Source organism: Rhinatrema bivittatum, chromosome 8 (genome assembly GCF_901001135.1).
Source record: "Rhinatrema bivittatum chromosome 8, aRhiBiv1.1, whole genome shotgun sequence".
Taxonomy (NCBI): Eukaryota; Metazoa; Chordata; class Amphibia; order Gymnophiona; family Rhinatrematidae; genus Rhinatrema; species Rhinatrema bivittatum.
In genome coordinates this window covers 161,198,487-161,216,919 of record NC_042622.1, presented here as the reverse complement: position 1 = coordinate 161,216,919, position 18,433 = coordinate 161,198,487, and the positions used below count along the sequence as shown (strand labels likewise).

Here is an 18,433-nt window from a genome sequence, read left to right as displayed (position 1 = left end):
AATATATCAGTTTAGTGTGACTAATATGCCTCCTGCATTTTATACTATCCTTCCCACAATTACTTAACCTCTCATTACCAAGGGTAATGCCAGGATTTTATCTTTGTAAGAAAGCCAAGTAGTCCCCCTCCAACCTTATGTTAGGTGGTATCTTAATCCATAGTTTTACCACTCTCTGTGGTGGCACTACCGTGAACCCTCACATTCCTCAAAACAAAAACAAAAAAAAAAAAATAATCCTTAACAACTCACTTTGTCTAGAATGTCTCCTGGGTTCATACCAGATCAGTTTATCACATGAGAAGAAATGGGCCTCAGTACTTAACCTGCTAAAAACAAGTGTTGGGATTTTAAAATAAATCCATTGCTCAACTGGAAGCCAGTGTAGAGTAATATAGTTAGACAATTCATTCATTATTGTTTTATGTTTACTTTGTAATCTGCCTAGCATGATATCCTCAATATAGGCAGAATATAGATAATTTAATTTTATTTATTTAAAATATCTCCCTTCATATAAAGTGTTGTCTTCATCTCACCTCCTTGAGCAAGGGCCTTGCTTAGAGACACCAGATCCACTTTGTTCAGTGATGCTCTGGTCTCCATGTATCTGCCAGCCCAGTTAATCTAGGAGGTGGGGGGGAGGGGTCCTTCCTGGAACCCATTGGAAGACAAATTTGTACTGGTGTCAGAGGAAGATATCTCTTCCCCAACTCCTGGTCAAAGGGCACAACAGCCAAAGGACTGGAATTAGTGAAGACTTAACAGCTGGTGACAAGGAGGCCCCTCCTTGACCTCTCCTGTCCAGAGTGTCAGATTTGTTGCCTAAAGGGGAGTCCCTCTTGCCTCCACAACTTAGGAGCTCCCATCAGATGTCCCAAGGACACAAGCTAGTCTTTGACCATCCTTTGCCACAGAGTCCAGTCAGTCTGAGGACATGCTCCAGGAATATTCCCCTTAGAGGTGATCAAGAACCCCAGCCCAATTGCCGTCATCTTTGGGGTCCTGTGCTGGTTTTCCTTAGAAGCATAGAAACATGAAGGCAGAAAAAAAGACTATGGCCCATCTAGTTGTCCCAGTTAATTTAGCTTTATAATTAATTTGCTCTGAGATCCTGTTATTTATCCCATGCCGCCTTGAATTCAGACACAATTCCTGTCACTACCACCTCTATTGGGAGGATGTTTCAATCATCTACCACCCTGTAAAGAAATATATCCTAAAATTACTCCTGAGTCTGTCCCCTTTCACCCTCATAAGAACATGCCATACTGGGTCAGACCAAGGGTTCATCAAGCCCAGCATTCTGTTTCCAACAGTGGCCAATCCAGGTCACAAGTACCTGGCAATTACCCAAACACCAAGAAGATCCCATGCTACTGATGCCAGTAATAGCCGTGGCTATTTTCTAAGTAAACTTTATTAATAGCAGGTAATGCACTTCTCCTCCAAGAACTTATCCAAACCTTTTTTAAATCCAGCTACACTGACCCGCATTCTAGAGCCTCTTTTTCCATTGAAAGAGGTTCACCTCCTGTGCATGGAAATCTTTTGAGATATTTAAATGTCTCTATCAAGCAATGCTAGACAGATGATTTGGTCTCTGGGGTTGATCTTCCTGTCCCCCGACTCCCCTCTCCCTCACATCAGAAGAAAGTGGGAAAAAATCAGCTCCATTTGTCAAAGCAAGTTCATGTCCACTCTGGATGCATTTCTGCTCAAATGGGGTGCAGATCTACTGTATGCTTTTCATCCTCTTCTGCTAGTGGCCAGGACCGTGCAGAAAGCGCTGGAAGTATCTGGCATGCTTGATCCACATTCACGTGACCCACGCAGGTTATGGTTTTGTATCTTGTCCTGTTAATCAGTCCTCTGGACCCTCTAGGATCCAGGCTGACTCTTAATTTAGGAGTAGGGGCATCTGCGCCATCCAAATCTTTCCTCTCACAACTTGATGACATGGATATTGACTGCTTACTAATCTCAACAGTGTCGTCATCCAAGGAGGTTTGAGACATTGTGATTTTCACAAGGAACCCTTTAACAAAAAGAGCTTACAGTTTTAAATGGAAAAGATTTTCATCTTGGTGTCTAGTGAGGACCTGTTTACCTGCAAGCCTATAGAGTTACTCCAGTTCTTGTTCATCTTCTCTTCTTTGGGTCTCAGTACGTCATCGATCAAAGTTCATCTCCAAGCTCTTGTGGCTTGGTATTGTTCAAGTGGATGGCAAACTATCTATACATCCTTTCAAAGTTCATGAAAGGCCTATGGCATATAAGACCTCACTGCCAAACCACCTAGCTAGCCAACTTTCTTGAAGTTTCTCACCTGGAAGGTGGTATTCCTAGTCACGATCGCTTCGGCTAGAAGAATCCATGATCTGCAGGCATTAATCCATTAGTCACTGTACATGCAGTTTTTCCACAACAAAGCAGTATCCTTACTCACCCCAAGTTTCTGCTAAAAGTAGTTTTCTTTCTGTCTAAATCAAACCATTGCATTGCCTATGGTTTTCTCAAGACCTTATGCACATGAAAGTCTTATATTCAGGGCCTGGACTTCTCTTAAGAGGACTTGACTACATCACCAGACTTCTCAACTTTTTAACTCCTTATCCCAACAGAATGGGAATAGCGGTTGCTGAGTGCACATTGTCCAACTGGCTAGTAGACTGCATTGTGCATTGCTATGCTCTGGCTGACCTCCAGATCTTGGACTCTGTCAAGGCTCATCAAGTGAGAGTCATGGCTACCTCAGTGGCTCATCTGTGAGTTGTGTCTTTTGAAGACATTTGCAAAGCTGCACCCTGGTCGGCAGTTCACATCTAACAAGAAGTGACAGTAAATTTAGACAAGCAGTTTGAAGCCTTTTCACTCGGTAGTCCACTCTCCATTGGGGGGGGGGGTTTCTGGGTTATTTCTTCAGTAAATGCTCTGCCATGCAACCCTCAGCTTGGGACTCCCCACATCACGGCTAATTCGACACTGCTTGTCAACAGAGAAAGCAAGTTTGCTTACTGTAAATCGGGTTCTCCATTGATAGCAGGATGAATTAGCCATGCTTTAATGCCTGTCCACCATGGAGAGTCGACTTATAGAGTTAAAGCTAAACTCTACTATCAACTAAGGGACTTGCGTGAGAACTCCCTTGTCTGCTCAGTAGAGCAAAAACTATATGAGCTAAGAGAGGCTCTGTTCAGCACCATCAGATAATGTCACGGTTAATTCATCCTACTGTCTGCAAAGAACCTGGTTTATGGTAAAACTCTTTATCCACACCCAAAAATGGATCAACCATAGATACCTCATTTAAAGCAATACCCCAAGAAACCATTTTACCCTCCAGTTCTGACACTGAAGTGCATATTTTAGTCTTTAAAAAAAAAAAAAAAAAGACATGCATTCATCACAGTCTGGGATGTCACCTCTTTCCCCTTGACTTGTTTACTTCTACAGGATGTGCTCCTCTTTACTCTTTAAAATATACTTGGGATCCTTCAGTTTTAGTTGTTTTGTTTTTGTTATATTGAACAGTGAGAAATTCCTGGGAAAAATATAACTGATTTACCAAGAAAAATGAGTCCTTTCTCAGCATTCAGACAGGATGCGATTACCAGTGTGTTATGCACCTCTACCAGCAGATGGAGATGGAGCAAAGCTGATGTCCCGGTATATATACCCCTGCTTTGATATCAGCCTGCCAGTATTCTCCATCTCCAGCATATGGTGGACTTTCATCTCCCTACTTGGGGATTCCTTGTTTATAAAAAAAAAAAAAAAAAAAGATATCTCATGATCTCTCCTCAGTTGAGTGCCTTGGTCCGGTAGCTAGTTTTCTGGCGTGGGCTTAACTTCAAGGTGAGAATTAGCTGAGAGGTTAGCAAGTGCAGGAAGCCAAGTGTAGTGGTGAAGACATTTGCCTTCTCCCCCCCGACAGCCAGAGACAGACTCTGTACTCGGCCGGGACAGACTGAGCTCAGGTAAGGTGATGTAACAAAAAAAAAAAAAAAACATAAGAGAGGTATAATTTTAGAGATTCCTTTCCCCCTCTTCTAATCTGGTCTCCGAATGTCAGCACTTTCATCCAATGTTCGTTCCCACCTCTGTGAGGGGTTTGAGGAGTCACGGCAGTTTTGGTGAGTTGAGCAGCCTTTTGGCTAGTCCCGCTCTCAAGCTTCTCCGAGATGCTGCATGGTAGGTTGCATTAGTGTTCGCATGCCTCCTTCTGCGCAAGTCTGCCACGAAACAGTGACTGACGTCGGTTTGCTTCTGCATGTCCAGGTTGGGCGTCTGTCTGGACTGCGCAGATTGGGCGTCCATAGTTCGAGCATTCATCAGATCCTAGTGCCTACGCTCTTCATCCATGAGAGAGTACACGCTTAGACATCCTATCTCAAATTTAGGCATCCCATACTTGGGCATCCTGTTTTTTTGGGTGTCCTGTCTGGGCTTGCCTTGTAAGGACGCACATTTAGACGCACAGTTGTCAGTTGTTTGTTTTTAAGTATGCTGCTAGTGGACGTCTTATCCATGGTGCTGGTAGCAAAAAATCCTCAGCGCCTTGTGATTTGCACTGCTTGCCATATTTGGGCTTCACAGCAGGATGTTGCCTCTAATCTTGTTAGCACTGCCTAGAGGCTCAGGGAGAGTTGTATCCCGCTGATTTGGCTGAGCCCATCCCATCCCAGTAGGATGCGGGAATGGGACCAGAGGGGGATCTGTCAGACGTTTTGCATGGTTTTGAGGCTCCCCTAACTAGAATTTCAGCAGGGGAGGATTTCTCAGTGGGCACCACTCCAGCCCCTGGTTTGGTATGGATCCTTCCACCCTTTTTCGAGGGTGGAAAATTTTCAAGGGCTACAGCCCTTTTTAACGTTGGCGGAGCGGGCCAAACCTGGAAGTTCAGGATCGCAGGCTGCGGAATCCCGCAAGTCTCTTGCCGCAGATAAGCGTCTGAGAACGCCTCAGCCTGCAGTGGGTTCGACTGATGGGGGACCCCGCTGGCTCTGATGAAGAGGGCGCTCCTTACTCCCTGGAGGATGGGGAAATCCCTCTGGGTTTGAAGTCATATAGATGGGTTGCTGGCTCTAATTTCCCAGACACTGATGATGCTGGGAGTACCGGATGTTGGTTCCATGTCTGAGCCAGAAAAGAATCCCATTTTAGTATTTTGATTGGCCTTGAATGGGGCACTCCGGAAGCTAATTTTAAAGGGAGACAAGCATTGGTAGGGCTGTACCCTCTTGATCCAACAGTGAGAGAGACCAGTTGCATTTTCCAAACGTGGATACACTGGTGTGTGCAGTCTTCAAGCACACAGTCTTTCCTATAGAAGAGGGAGTGGTATTGGAGGATGCACAGGATAGGAGAATTAAGGCTGTCCTTGCACAGGCCTTGAGGCGGTGGCAGTGAATTGTAGTTCCCTGTACGTACCCGGATCAGTCCAGACAGTGGGTTTGAGCCTCCTGTCCAGCAGATGGAGAGAAATACTGAAGGGATGCAGGGTGAGCACTGTCCTGATAGAGAATACCCTTTTAGTTTTTTCTCTATCTCCAGCAGATGGCAGACCATGCGGCTCCCCTCTAGTCAGCTAGATTGTTTGGGAAAGTCTATTTTCTCCCTCTTTCTGTCTTATTTGGATCAAGCAAGTACTTAATTTCTAGTTTCAGTTTAAAAAAAAAATCTCGCAGATAGGCTCTTGCTGCTCCCCGGTGACTTGTGCTTGTTTGCTTATATCTCAGAAAATCGATGAGACTGGTTTTGAATATCAGGGCAGTGATGGAACTGGCAGCCTCCTTTTTGGCAGATATGGGCTGCGCCTTGGTCCATCCCTCTGTCAGAGGGGTGGCTTTGGTGTTAGCAGCCAGGCATAAGCTGTGGCTGAGAATTGGTCAGCTGCCACAATTTCAGACTCTCTAATTTTATGAAATTTCCCTTAAAGGATCACTCTTATTGTGGGAGAAAGTTGGGAGTAGGTGACCAATAGGTGGGATAAGTCCCAGGTTCCTTTTTTGCCAGAGCATTAAAAGCAGGCGCCATGCTCTTTCAGGGCGAAGGGCCATGCTAGGAGTTTCAGACTCTTTCAACCCTACAGAAAAGCATCAACTTAGAGGACTCTGCCAGGCAGTGCTGACAAGATTAGAGGGAACATCCTGCTGTGAAGCCCAAATATAGCAACCCCCCTCTCATGAAGGTGTGTCGACCCACCTCCTAGAACTGGAGATAAAGGTTTGCTTGTCTCCTCCTATCTGAGGTGGGTCAAGATCACGTCAGACCAATGGGTTCTTTAGGTGATAAGGGACAGCCATGCTGTGGAGTTCTGCATTCCTCAGGATAACTTATTGGTACCTCCTTGCAACTCTCCAGGAAAGAGGTTGACAGTGAAGGTTACCTTGTCGAGGCCCCTGAGCTGGTGAGCCGTCATTCCACTGTTAAGTCATAAGAAAGTATGGGCCGCTGTTCCATTTATTTTATTGTATCCAAGAAAGAGGGTTCCTTTTGCCCCATCCTGGTCCTAAAGGGAGTCAATAGTCATTGTGAGTGGCTCGTTTACTCATGGAAACCTTACGCTTGGTGATAATGGCAGTACAATCGAAGGAGTTTCTTACATCTCTGGGTTTGTCAGAGGTGTTTCTACATATTCCCATTTGGCTGGAGCATCAATTGTTTCTGCAGTTCGCTGTTTTGGGGCAACATTATTGGTTTCAAGTGCTACCTTATGGTTTGGCCACCATGCCCACGACCTTTACCAAGGTCCTGGTGGTAGTAGTGACAGTGTCAAGACAGGATGGCAATCTGCTCCATCCGTACCTAGACATTTGGATAATTTGGGCCAAAAGCATGGAGAGAGTATTCAGGCCCTTGTGCAAGGTGGTTTCCTTGCTGCAATAACTAGGTTGGTTGGTAAACTTGGCCAAGGGAAAGTTGCAGCTGTCTCAGATGCTGGAATGTCTCAGAGTTTGTTTTGACACAAAGCAAGGCAGGGTATTCCTGCCAGAGGTCCACTTTCAGAAACTGATAGCGCAGGTGCAGCTATTGACAGAAGCAATTCATCCAGCGGTATGGTCTTATCTGCAAGTGTTCGGTTGATCATAGCCACCCTAGAAATGGCCCCATGGGGAAGGGCACATATATGTCCTCTTCAGCACGTTGGAATCCACAGTCTCAGGACAACTTCAGTTGCCAGTGAAGATTAGCATCCAAATGCAGTGGTGGTTGAAAATGGATCATCTGAGAAGACGTTTCCCTTCGAACTCTGGACTAACTGCAAGCCTCCAGGATTGGGAGGCTCACTGACAGGAGTTGATGGCACAGGGGTACTGGACTGCAGAGGAATCTCTGGAGTATCAATTGTCTGGAAGCATGTGCCATTTGGTTGGCATGCTTGTGGTTTGTTGACTGCTGGCAGGATTAAGCACTCCAAGTAATGTCAGACACTACGACGATAGTGGCTTACATCAATCACCAGGAAGGCACCAAGAGCCAGCAGGAGTGTTGCAAGAAATAGCCCAGGTCTTGGAATGGGCGGAAGTAAATCTTCAGGAATTCTCTGCCTCCCACATTGCAGGAAAAGACTATGTAAGAGCCAATCCCCCCTCCCTCTGACAGTCTGGATCCAGGAAAATGGGAATTATCATACTAAACTTTCCAGCTCATAGTGAGCCACTGGGGTCTACTGTTTATAGACTTGTGAGCGACACTGCACAATACGAAGGTTCATCCCCTTTTTTCAGTTGCAGGGGAGATCTGAAGTCCTTGGGCATCAATGTCTCAAAGGGAGAGGCTGGAAGACCAGCTTTGGTATGCTTTTTCCCCTGGCCCATGTTGGGCAGAGTGAATGGAAGATCGAAGGTGGCTCCAGATTGGCCCAGGAAGCTGTGGTATGCAGATCTGCATATTCCTGGAGGACTCTCCTTCCCGGTTACTGCTCCACAGGGACCTGCTATGTCAGGGACCTATTCTTCGTGTAGAGGTCTGTCTCAATTTTGTCTTTCAGTATGGTCCTTGAAAGGGCTCAGTTGCTGAAGCATGGATTTTCCACTACTGTGATTTCCATCTTGCTTTGAGATCAAAAGTTCTCCCCTTCTTTAGCTTACATTCGGGTTTGGAGAGTTTGGGGCTTGGTGTGAGGAACGAGGCATGCTTCCTCATTCATTTAAAATCCAACTCATTTTGGAATTCTTATAGGATGGGTCACTTAAAAGCTTTGCCCTTAAATTCTTGAAGGTGCAGGTGGCAGCCCTTACTTGTTTTCAAGGGTCAGGTGAATAGCGGACCTTTGTCGGCCCATCCGGATAAGCCCAGTTTTGTAGAGGGTGAGGCTTCTTTATCCTCCCTTGCGGTTGCCAGTGCTCTCATGGAGTGTTAATCTGGCTCTAGGATCTTGGCAAATTCCACTTTTTGGCCACTGTGTAGCCTCTACTTGAGGTTAAATTCTTGAAGACTGTTTCTCATGGTGAATTGTTCCATGCATTGGGTCCAATCTGCAGGCTCTTTCTTGCTGGGAACAGTTCCTGCGGGTGACTATGGGGGCAGTCCAGTTTCGGACTGTTCCATCCTTTTAGCTGGAAGTGGCCTCGGATTTTGATTTGAACCAGTCTATTTCTCTGCCAATGCTAGAAAGGGAGAGAGATATGGATGAATATCATATATTGCGGAGCTTGGAAGTCAAGAGGCAACTGATGCGATATTGGAGGTTATTAAAACCTCTCAGGAAGACTGACCACCTGGGTGTTCTCCACAGTGGAGGTAAACAGGGTGAGTCAGCATTGTAGGCTATGTTAAACCATTGGGTTAAGGAGGTTTATCACAGCCACGTATGTGGATGCTGAGTTGCCGTTGCATAAAGGGTTAGGGTTCATTCCACTAGAGCTCAGTTAGCATCATGGGCAGAGCTTTGATTGATGTCTCCTATCGAGATTTGCTGAGCTGCGACATGCTCCTCCTTACAAACGTTTTCAAGGTATTATCGCCTGGATGTGTAGGCCCGAGAGGACGCAGATTCTATGTGTACAGTGATGGTTGGACCGCGGGCAGCCTCCCACCCTGTTCAGTATCTTTGGTACATACCACTAGGTGTGGATTAACCTGTCTAAATGCTGAGAAATTACTACTTACCTAATAATTTCCTTTTCTCTAGTGAAGACAGGTTAATCCACCTTCCTGCCCTTGGCTGCCAGTTTATGGTTCTCTGGTTCTGCTGAGTTGTTGCATATCCGGGGATAACTCGTGTCAGTTTTAGTTCCTAGATTAGTGATGTTACCCTCTTTGAGCTCAGTGTTTCCTGTTGCCTAAGTACTTGAGTAGTTGTCTATTAAAAGTTATAATCAAATGGTGTTAGTTTATCCACACTTGGTTTTTGCAAAGAATACTGGCAGGCTGATGTCAGTGCAGTGGTATATATACCATGACATCAGCTTTGCTCAATCTCCATCTGCTGGTAGAGGTGCATAACTCACTGGTCGTGGATTAACCTGTCTTCACTAGAGAAAAGGAAATTATCCTTTTCCCCACCGATTTATCCTAGTTTTTTTGTTCTTGTAACACACGCTGATAAATTCCTGGGGAAACAAAAACTAAAAATGAAGGTCCTTAAATATATTGTATTAACCCTTCTTTCTTTATTCTCAGAGGCCACAAGAAAAAGAAGCGAGACCGCCAGATTCAGAAGGTCACAAATGCCATGAGAGCGTTTGCATTTACTAATGTGCTGCTGGTTGGCTTTGGAGTTACTTGTCTTGTTCCCAATCTGCCTTTGCAGGTAGGGGCTTTAAAGACAGAGATCACAATTTCTTGCTTGGATATCAGAATGGTTATAACCAGACTTTTTTTTTTTGCTCCTCTTTTTAGATCCTTTCCTTTATTTTGCACACTGTTGTCAGAGGATTCATCCATTCTGCAGTTGGAGGTTTATATGCAGCTGTGTAAGTCTTTGACTCTCCAGATCTCAAGCTCAGTGCAGTACAGCTGGTTCTGTTTTGGTTCTGCATTTGTAGGTCTTGTATTTATAATTTCTTAAAGATTTTTTTAGGGAAAATTAAGATTGCCAATTCTGCCATTATCTAGTAGGTGCAGAAAACAGAGACCTCAAATGTCTGGAACTCTGCCTATCATTATCTTTTATCCATTAAAAGTGGAAGGGCAAAAATAAAAGCTGTCACCATATAGTTTTATTCACCAAATTACAGCAGTTTCTTGAATAAAAAGATAATTCATAGTTTATACTTGTTAGTATAGTCAGGGTACCATGATATTAATTCACAGTATTTAAATTAATGGCTAACTTACATCAAGAGTGATCAGTGCTTTAGCCTGTCATGTTTTGCTTTTTAAGTTTTGTCAGCAAGTTAAACTAATCTGGACTTTCAATTGATGTCTTTTGTACAAGGTAAAGATTCTAGCACTGAAGACTGGCAAAAGCTCTTCCTAGGGGTGGAGAGAATAAATTCCTCTTAGTAGTGAGTGGAGGCCTTATAGGACCTGTGGCATATTTTGTAGACCTTTAACATCTGCCTCCTGTAGTAGAGAGTAGCTGGAGCTGGCCCTGTGGCTTGGCTGCAGCATTAAAGCTTTGGTTTCTATCTCCTGCCCTGAGAATGAGATTGGTGAATGAAAAGCAAATTTCTGTCATATCCTGATCTACTTTCTGTTTGTGCAGGAGCTGGAGCTGCGTGCACTCCTAGCTGAGGCTGTTTTTGTTTTTCTTGGACAGGTATCCTTCAACACAGTTTGGTAGTCTGACTGGATTGCAGTCTCTCGTCAGTGCTCTCTTCGCCCTTCTGCAGCAACCCTTGTTTCTGGCTATGATGGGACCTCTCAAGGGAGATGCATTCTGGGTAAGGAAGAGATGACAGGAAAAGACACATTGGCATAGCAAATACCAGTTTAAGGAAGAAGGCACCGTTTGGGAGACAGGGTTCTCACTTGGAAACTCTTAATATTTGGATATTATAATTCATGGCAGGAATTTTTGAGTCCAAGTTTTAATAATATTGTGACTCCTCCATAGGGATTGGTGCTTTATAATTAGTTATCTTCCCCCAGAATAGGGACTTGCAGTCTATGAACATAATGAATTTGCGGTGTTGGACCTGGGATATGTTGTGAAGATGCTATGTCTTTCAGCGGGGAGTGGCTTTGAGCGTGATAGGCTTATAGTTTGGCTTGGTATTACTCTACATTTATCTATAGAAGTACGTCCTGGCCTGAGTGCAATGGTAGGGAAATGGGAAGCCCAATATATGTCCCCCCGCTCTCAGCAAGCAGTATGTCAGAGCAGAGGACTAAGATACTATGCTACAGTGGGAGGCGTGCTCTGATCCTTTGTGGTACAGAGCAAGGGGTGCTTGGACTGCATGTCTGGGGAATCACGCTTACATGTTTTGGATTCTGTTTTAGGTAAACATTGGCCTACTGGGAGTTAGTATGTTTGGTTTCTGCCTCCCGCTCTATCTTATCTGCTACAAGAAGAGACTGGAACGGCAGAAGGAGCAGAAGCGTGAAGATGCCAACCTCTTCCTCAAAATCAATGGCTCCCCTAAGCAAGAAGCTTTTGTCTAGAACTTTTTCTCAATATCTTCCACCTCCTTTTGATATGGGTGCTAATCCTTGAGTTCAGACCTTCAGACCCATACGCTGACACTTGTTTACTCTTTGAGAATACAGAATTGCTATTTTCCTTCTTGGCAAAGAAGGGCCATTATCTATCTCCTTGCTCAGCGCTGTGGGAGGAGAACCGCTAACCTGTATGTATGGTTCGGTCTGTTGCTCTACTTTTACCTGGCATTTACCACTACATGCATATCTGTATGGCTTGGAGTCCAACAGAAAATAGATGGTAGTATGAGTTATTGTTAGTTTAGCCATTAGCCTTTGTAAATTTCTTTTGCTTCCTCTTATCAGTTATTGAGCTAAATGGCTACTCTTCCAATAGAGTGCTCACCCTGTGCCAATCTGCCTATTGCTTCAGTAACTTGGCCTCATGCACAACTATCCTACCATACAGGTAGAACTAAGCATTTCCCTTCTTAAAAGAATTGTTAACTATACTAGAAAGAGTGAACTCTGGCCCTGTTCTCCGAGAGGTTCCCAGAGCTGCAGGAGCTTTGGGGTCAGGTGCCAGCTGAAGACAAAATAATTGTGCGGCAGAAATGTTGGGATGAAAGACCCTGGCTGCTGATACTGCTGTATAAGCTGCAGGGACATGGATAAAGAGCTCCTTCTTTTTCTGCTGCAGCCTTGGTACTGCTATCCTTGTGAATGTTGAGCAGTGGTAGAGAAATAGCTCCATAATGAAAATGGAGTCCAGCCTTCTAAAAAAGAATCAAACCTGCTTAAAGGCCATGATCATATTTCTTTTTGGCCAGAGGCTACAGAATACTAGAAATCGCTTCATGTTGTGGAAGAGCCTGTGGTTTGCAAAGGGAAATATTTACTTGCACATGCTGCTTCTAGTTTGATTATAGTGTAGGCCTGGTCCATTTCCTGAGCCTCAATTCTGATCAGTTATTGTAATGTACTGTTTGAGCTGCTTTAAAACATCACTGTAAGGTGGAGATCTACTAGCAATGGTCATCTCAAGAAGAAATAGCCATGGCGCCTGGCCTTCAAGGGGTATATGCAACATGTTCTTCAAGTGCTAAGGCTTAGATAGTGACCAGCTAGGCTTATTGTGGAGCAATACTGCCCCCTACTGTCACCATTACCTAAATATATATGCTATTATGAGTCCAGAAATTACAAAATGTGCAATCAGTATATATTGACTATGGTATTTTAAAGCAATAGCTGTCCGTTTTTTATTTGTGTATGTTGTAGATTTATAACATCTATATTTTTATTTCTGTTCTTTGCATGATACCATTAGGAGCTTTTCCATCCCTAGGTATCTTCAGGAATGAATCTGGCTTTTGATACTGTTATGTTACTGCACATTTTAATTTAACTTATTTTTTCCCATTGTGAATTGTTTAGGGATGGGAGAAAGTATGGATGTTTCCATTACATGTTGACCCTCGATGCATTTGCACAGTTATGGGCTAGCAGTAGGCTCTGTGTGTAAGTTTATAGGCTTTACTTTCACCCTGCAGTCTTAATTAACAGAAGTATTTGTTTGATGCTTTTAGCTCTCTTTCCAAGTTTCTGTACTGTTTGCGTTTCCCTTAAGCTGTGGAAAAAAAATGGGGTGCCTCTAAAGATATATATGGGAGAAGAAGAAAAAAGGGGACTGAGTGATAGGAAAACACTAAATCACTATATGCTCACTGCAACTTTACAAGCAATAAAACACAGTGGCTGTGGTTTCTCTGCCAGAAGCAGGATGGGGATGAAAGCAATGCCAGCCATTGTTTCACAGTAACTTGTGCTGTATGCTAGCTTTTCACAGATTACCATGAATCTCTCCTCATTATGCTTTGCTGGCTCCAAAGCTGAACCCATCCCCCAACACAGTGCCAACAAGGGGTCACCCTGTCTTCTCTACAGCAGCAAGGGATTCTTATGGCTTGTCTTGGCCACAAGGAAAGCATTTTTACTGGTTTCTTTCTTCAAATAGTAGTAACATTTCTTTTAGTCCCAAACATTATATGTGGTATTCAGTGTTCAAAAATGTACCAATTTAATTTTTTTCCATTGTGTAGTATTAATTTTTAAGATGTTTTTTCTATAAGATTTAGTTTGAATGGTTATAGTATAAATTCTGGGTCAACCTGGTGGTTTATTGGCAGTGCTGTGCACTGTTATTCAGAAGGTCCTCAGTTGGCTCAGAGTCAGGTCTTCTGCTCCCCAGATCACCCAGCTGGGAGGAAGTCACGGTCTGGCTAGATTCAGGGTCCATGCTAGCAGAGTTCCAGGAGAACTTATCACTGCAATGACCAAATTATACAGGCTGTGGGTGGGCCGGCTGCACCTAAAATAGAGGAAAGATCCCCAGCTCCTTGTCAATGAAGACTTTTACCAGCAGAGCCAGCCCTGCTTCTGATCAAACTGGAAGGACAAAGGTGTAGGAGTTGCTGCCAGGTCAACAAATATAAATAAATATATTGATAATAAACTGTATTTGACTTCAGTTGTCTTCTTCTGTGTTTACAGTAAAGAGATGGTTGAGAGTCAGAGACTGGTGTGGAGACTTCATGTTAATTTACAAGTAAACGTTAATATAAAAATAGATTTTGGGTATGGGACCTCAGGCATCCTAGAAAAGTTTTCTTTTCAGTCATTTAAGAATTGATTCATCCAAATTTGGGAATTAAAAAAATTTATGGTAGTAGGGTATTAACAGAATTTGGTTAATAAGTTACTACACCTTATGTTACCCTTTTTTTTTTTTTTTTTTTTTTTGAGGGAGGAGTAGAGTGGGGAATGTTGTCAAATCTGCAGGTTTTGATGTAGACTCATGCATCCTAAACTAGCAGCTTCATTAGAATGTGCATGACCTGCTATCTCCCTTCTTCCATACTGCAGCTATTCTTCTAATTTCCCCAGCATGTTTATACCATAATATCCACACAACATGAGGGAGATGCAAAAGAAGTAATGGTCCAAACAAGGAATAAAGTTAATCTTTTCCCAAGTTGTCATTTATTATTTTTTCATTTTTTCTCCTTTACTCTAATTATGTTCACCAATATACCATCATTAAGTGTTTAAAACAATTACTAGTCCCTCCCGACGCAGTTTGGCGCGAAACACGGGTCCATGTTGGGAACCTGTTTGAGAACTGTAATTCAATATGTTGAGTTCTGGAGCAGCTGCTTTATTTTGAAAAAATAATAAATGACAACTTGGGAAAAGATTAACTTTATTCCTTGTTTGGACCATTACTTCTTTTGCATCTCCCTCATGTTATGTGGATAATTTTTTGGAGTGCAAATCTCTTCTCCTTGTTTTGTGTTGGATTATACCATAATGTCAACAGAAAGGGTAAGAAACTAAAACTGTACCCCTACTCCAAACCATATATGCGCTTTAATTTCATTAGGAATCAATGGGGAAACTGAAATATATTTAAAACATTTAGAATATCATCAGAGAATGTTGTACAGAGGTCAGGGACAGTGTGTACTAGGGAAAAACAAGGCAAACCTTACATAGTGTTTGCTTAGCAGTAGCTATGTTACAAGACTTGTCCGTCTCAGAGCTGTCTGCAGCCAGAGAGAGGTGTCTTTCTGCTAGCAGATAGTTTTTAATAAGAGCAAACTCAAAGAGCTCACACAAGATAAAACATCCAAGATAAACCAATCCTTCTGAAAAGAGTAATTTAAAGACTACCAAACACCATTACCACCCTTATAAACAATACAGGAAATCAAGGAATACCTCCAGCCAGTTCAACTGAGACAAACATGTGAAATGCTCAAATACAGCATAGTTGTTCTCACAGACAAGTAGGATGGTAGTCCTCACATATGGGTGACATCATCAGGATGGAGCCCAATCACGGAAAACTTCTGTCAGTTTCCAGAACTTTGACTGGCGCCTACTGGGCATGCCCAGCATGGCACTAACCCTGCAGCCAGCAGGGGTCCCCCTTCAGTCTTCTTTTTTCTGCGTAGCAGTAGCCTCGCGGTTTAGGAGCTCTGAAGAGATTCCTGACAGGAATTTTCCTCACGGAATTATCGAAAGTTAAATTGCCCCACAGGGGTCCCTCCTCTAACTTTTCTCTGGCCGCGGTACTCCGGTAAGTTTTTTGACCGTTTTCCGTCGAGTTTGCCGCTTGCGGCCTACTGGCCGTTGACCGTACCACGGCTCGATTTTTTTCTATGGCCATGGCATTGGGGTTCCGTCGGTGCTCGGACTGTACTCGCACCATGTCTATCACAGGCACCTATGGAGTCTGTGTAATGTGTTTAGGCCGTGAGCATGATGTCCTGACTTGCACCAAATGTGCCCTCATGACACCTAAAGGTCTCAAAGCCAGAATGGAAAAGATGGAACTCCTCTTCCGTGCTCAGACCCCAACGCCGTCCATCGCATCGACGTCATCGGAACCAGCACCGTCGACTTCGCGCCAGCATCGACCACCTTCCGGTGACCGACCGCCATTGATGTCTTCACGACCATTGACACCCGCTACTCCCCCTCAAGTTCGAGGGGATCGCAGGGAGAAACATCGACATCGTAAGACTCGGACCGTCGAGGGAGCGAAATCATCGACCTCGCCACAGTCTAAGAAGCCCCGTCCAGAAAAGGCACCGACCATTCCTGCAACTGGGTCATAGAGGCCACCCTCACCCGATAGGGGTTTGGGAGTCGCGATTCCGCCTGTAAAGGTGGTCCCTCCGACTGTGCCTCTGCCTCTCTCTTCTGTTCCGGAGCCGGGGCTGCTTGCTCCAGGTCTCCGAGAAGACCTGGACCGGCTGGTTCAAGAGGCCATCGACAAGGTGATGCAACGTCTCCAGGTTCCTCAGACACCGGCACCGATTGTGGAACCAGTCATCGACCCGATTCCGGCAGCGCTGGCACCGCTGCTATCCCGGATGGAAGCGCTGATGGCTGCCCTTCCACCGATTGATCCCGGGTCTCCAATGGCTCCAATGCCCTCCCCGTTGACAGCTTCATCGGGAGGAGAAACACCGTTCCACATTCCTCCATCGGGAGTTTTGCCTCAGCCATCGATGCCAATTCATCCATCGTGTTGATACGTCCATTTTGTGAAGGAAATGTCTGAGTTGGTTCCCTTTCAACTTCAGACTGAACAGGATGATGGGCAGCAGATGATGGAGTTACTCCAATTCCTGGATGCCCCCAAAGTGATCACCTCTATCCCCATTCATCAAGTTCTTCTTGATCTCAAAAAGAACTGGGAAAATCCTGGATCAATTGCTCCAGTACACAGAAAGGCTGACACTACTTACTTAGTGCAATCAGCCCCAGGTTTTCAAAAATCCCAGCTCAACCACCACTCAGTTGTGGTAGAGTCTGCTCAAAAGAGGGCAAAAAGGTCAAAACCTCACTCATCTACCCCACCTGCTAAGGAACAAAAGTTCCTAGACAAAATTGGTCGACAAGTGTTCCAAGGGGCCATGCTCATCTCCCGAATTGCTGCTTACCAGCTTTATATGACCCAATATAATAGAGTCATCTTCAAACAGATACAGGACTTTTTTGAGTCCCTGCCTGAACAATTCCAAGACCAGCTACAAACCCTTGTCAACAAAGGATTTGAGGTGGGAAAATATGAGATTCGAACATCTTATGATATATTCGACACCTCTACCAGAGTGTCTGCAGCTGCTATTTCGGCAAGACTGTGGGCCTGGCTCAAATCTTCTGACCTTCGCCCAGAAGTGCAAGACCGGCTGTCTAACCTACCATGTGTAGGGGATAATCTGTTTGGTGAACAGATCCAATGAATGGTGGCTGAATTAAAAGACCATGAGACCGTTATACAGCTCTCGTCGATGCCTTCCGCCTTCTCCTCAAGACAGCCCTTCAGGAAGGACTCTAAGAAGTTGTTCTACCGTCCAAGGAAGGCCTATCCACCACCAGCAAGGTTCCATACTACGAGACCTTATCAAAAGCCTCAGCCTCGCAAAGCCCGAAAGCAAAAACCACAAGCAGCTCCCCAGCCAGGACCTGCTTCAGGTTTTTGACTTCCGCTTGGAGAGCAGCAGCCAGATTCCTCTGCCAAGCATACCAGTGGGAGGTTGATTGTGCCACTTTCACAACATGTGGCAGTCAGTCATGACCGACCAATGGGTACTGGCAATCATTGCTCAGGGTTTCCATCTAAACGTTCTCGCCCTACCACCGGACTCCCCACCTCTGCAGATGTGGGGAATGTCTGACAACTCCATTCTTCTGGATCAAGAGGTCTCCCTCCTTCTCCAGTCAAGAGCAATAGAACCCGTTCCGCACTCACAGCAAGGCCTAGGGTTCTATTCCCAGTACTTTCTGATCCCCAAAAAATCGGGAGGAGTTCATCCAATTCTGGACCTACATGCTCTCAACAAGTACCTCCAGCGGGAAAAGTTCAAGATGGTAACCTTGGGATCGCTTCTACCTCTTCTACAAAGAGGAGACTGGCTCTGCTCTCTGGACCTCCAGGACGCATACACACACATTGCGATAACTCCAACTCATCGCAAGTACCTGAGGTTTTTAGTAGGCCCCAAGCACTATCAATACCAAGTATTCCCGTTCGGCCTAGCGTCTGCACCACGAGTCTTTACCAAATGTCTCGTAGTTGTCGCAGCTTTCCTCAGGAAAGAAGGTGTTCACGTCTACCCCTATCTGGGCGACTGGTTAATCAGGGCTCCAACCCAGCAAGCTGCTCGGTCGTCCCTTGATTTGACTCTACACACTCTAATTTCACTAGGATTTCTCGTCAATTACGGAAAATCCTTTTTAGTCCCATCTCAAACCTTGTCGTTCATTGGGGCAGACTTGGACACCTTGCAGGCAAAAGCCTTTCTACCGCAACAACGAGCGCTGA

At 44.7% G+C, this 18,433-nt stretch overlaps 1 protein-coding gene across 2 annotated transcripts in view; it reads left to right on the top strand.

Moving 5' to 3' along the window:
* SLC43A2 (solute carrier family 43 member 2) overlaps window positions 1-14,055 on the top strand; it is a 74,022-nt gene extending 59,967 nt beyond the window's left edge. For both annotated transcript variants that reach the window (XM_029611678.1, XM_029611679.1), the window contains exons 11-14: window positions 9,631-9,760; window positions 9,850-9,923; window positions 10,712-10,835; window positions 11,398-14,055. In XM_029611678.1, coding sequence (XP_029467538.1) covers window positions 9,631-9,760; window positions 9,850-9,923; window positions 10,712-10,835; window positions 11,398-11,559 — 490 coding nt within the window. In that variant the 3' untranslated portion in view covers window positions 11,560-14,055. The remainder of the gene's footprint in view (window positions 1-9,630; window positions 9,761-9,849; window positions 9,924-10,711; window positions 10,836-11,397) is intronic.
* The last annotated feature ends 4,378 nt before the right edge of the window (window positions 14,056-18,433 follow it).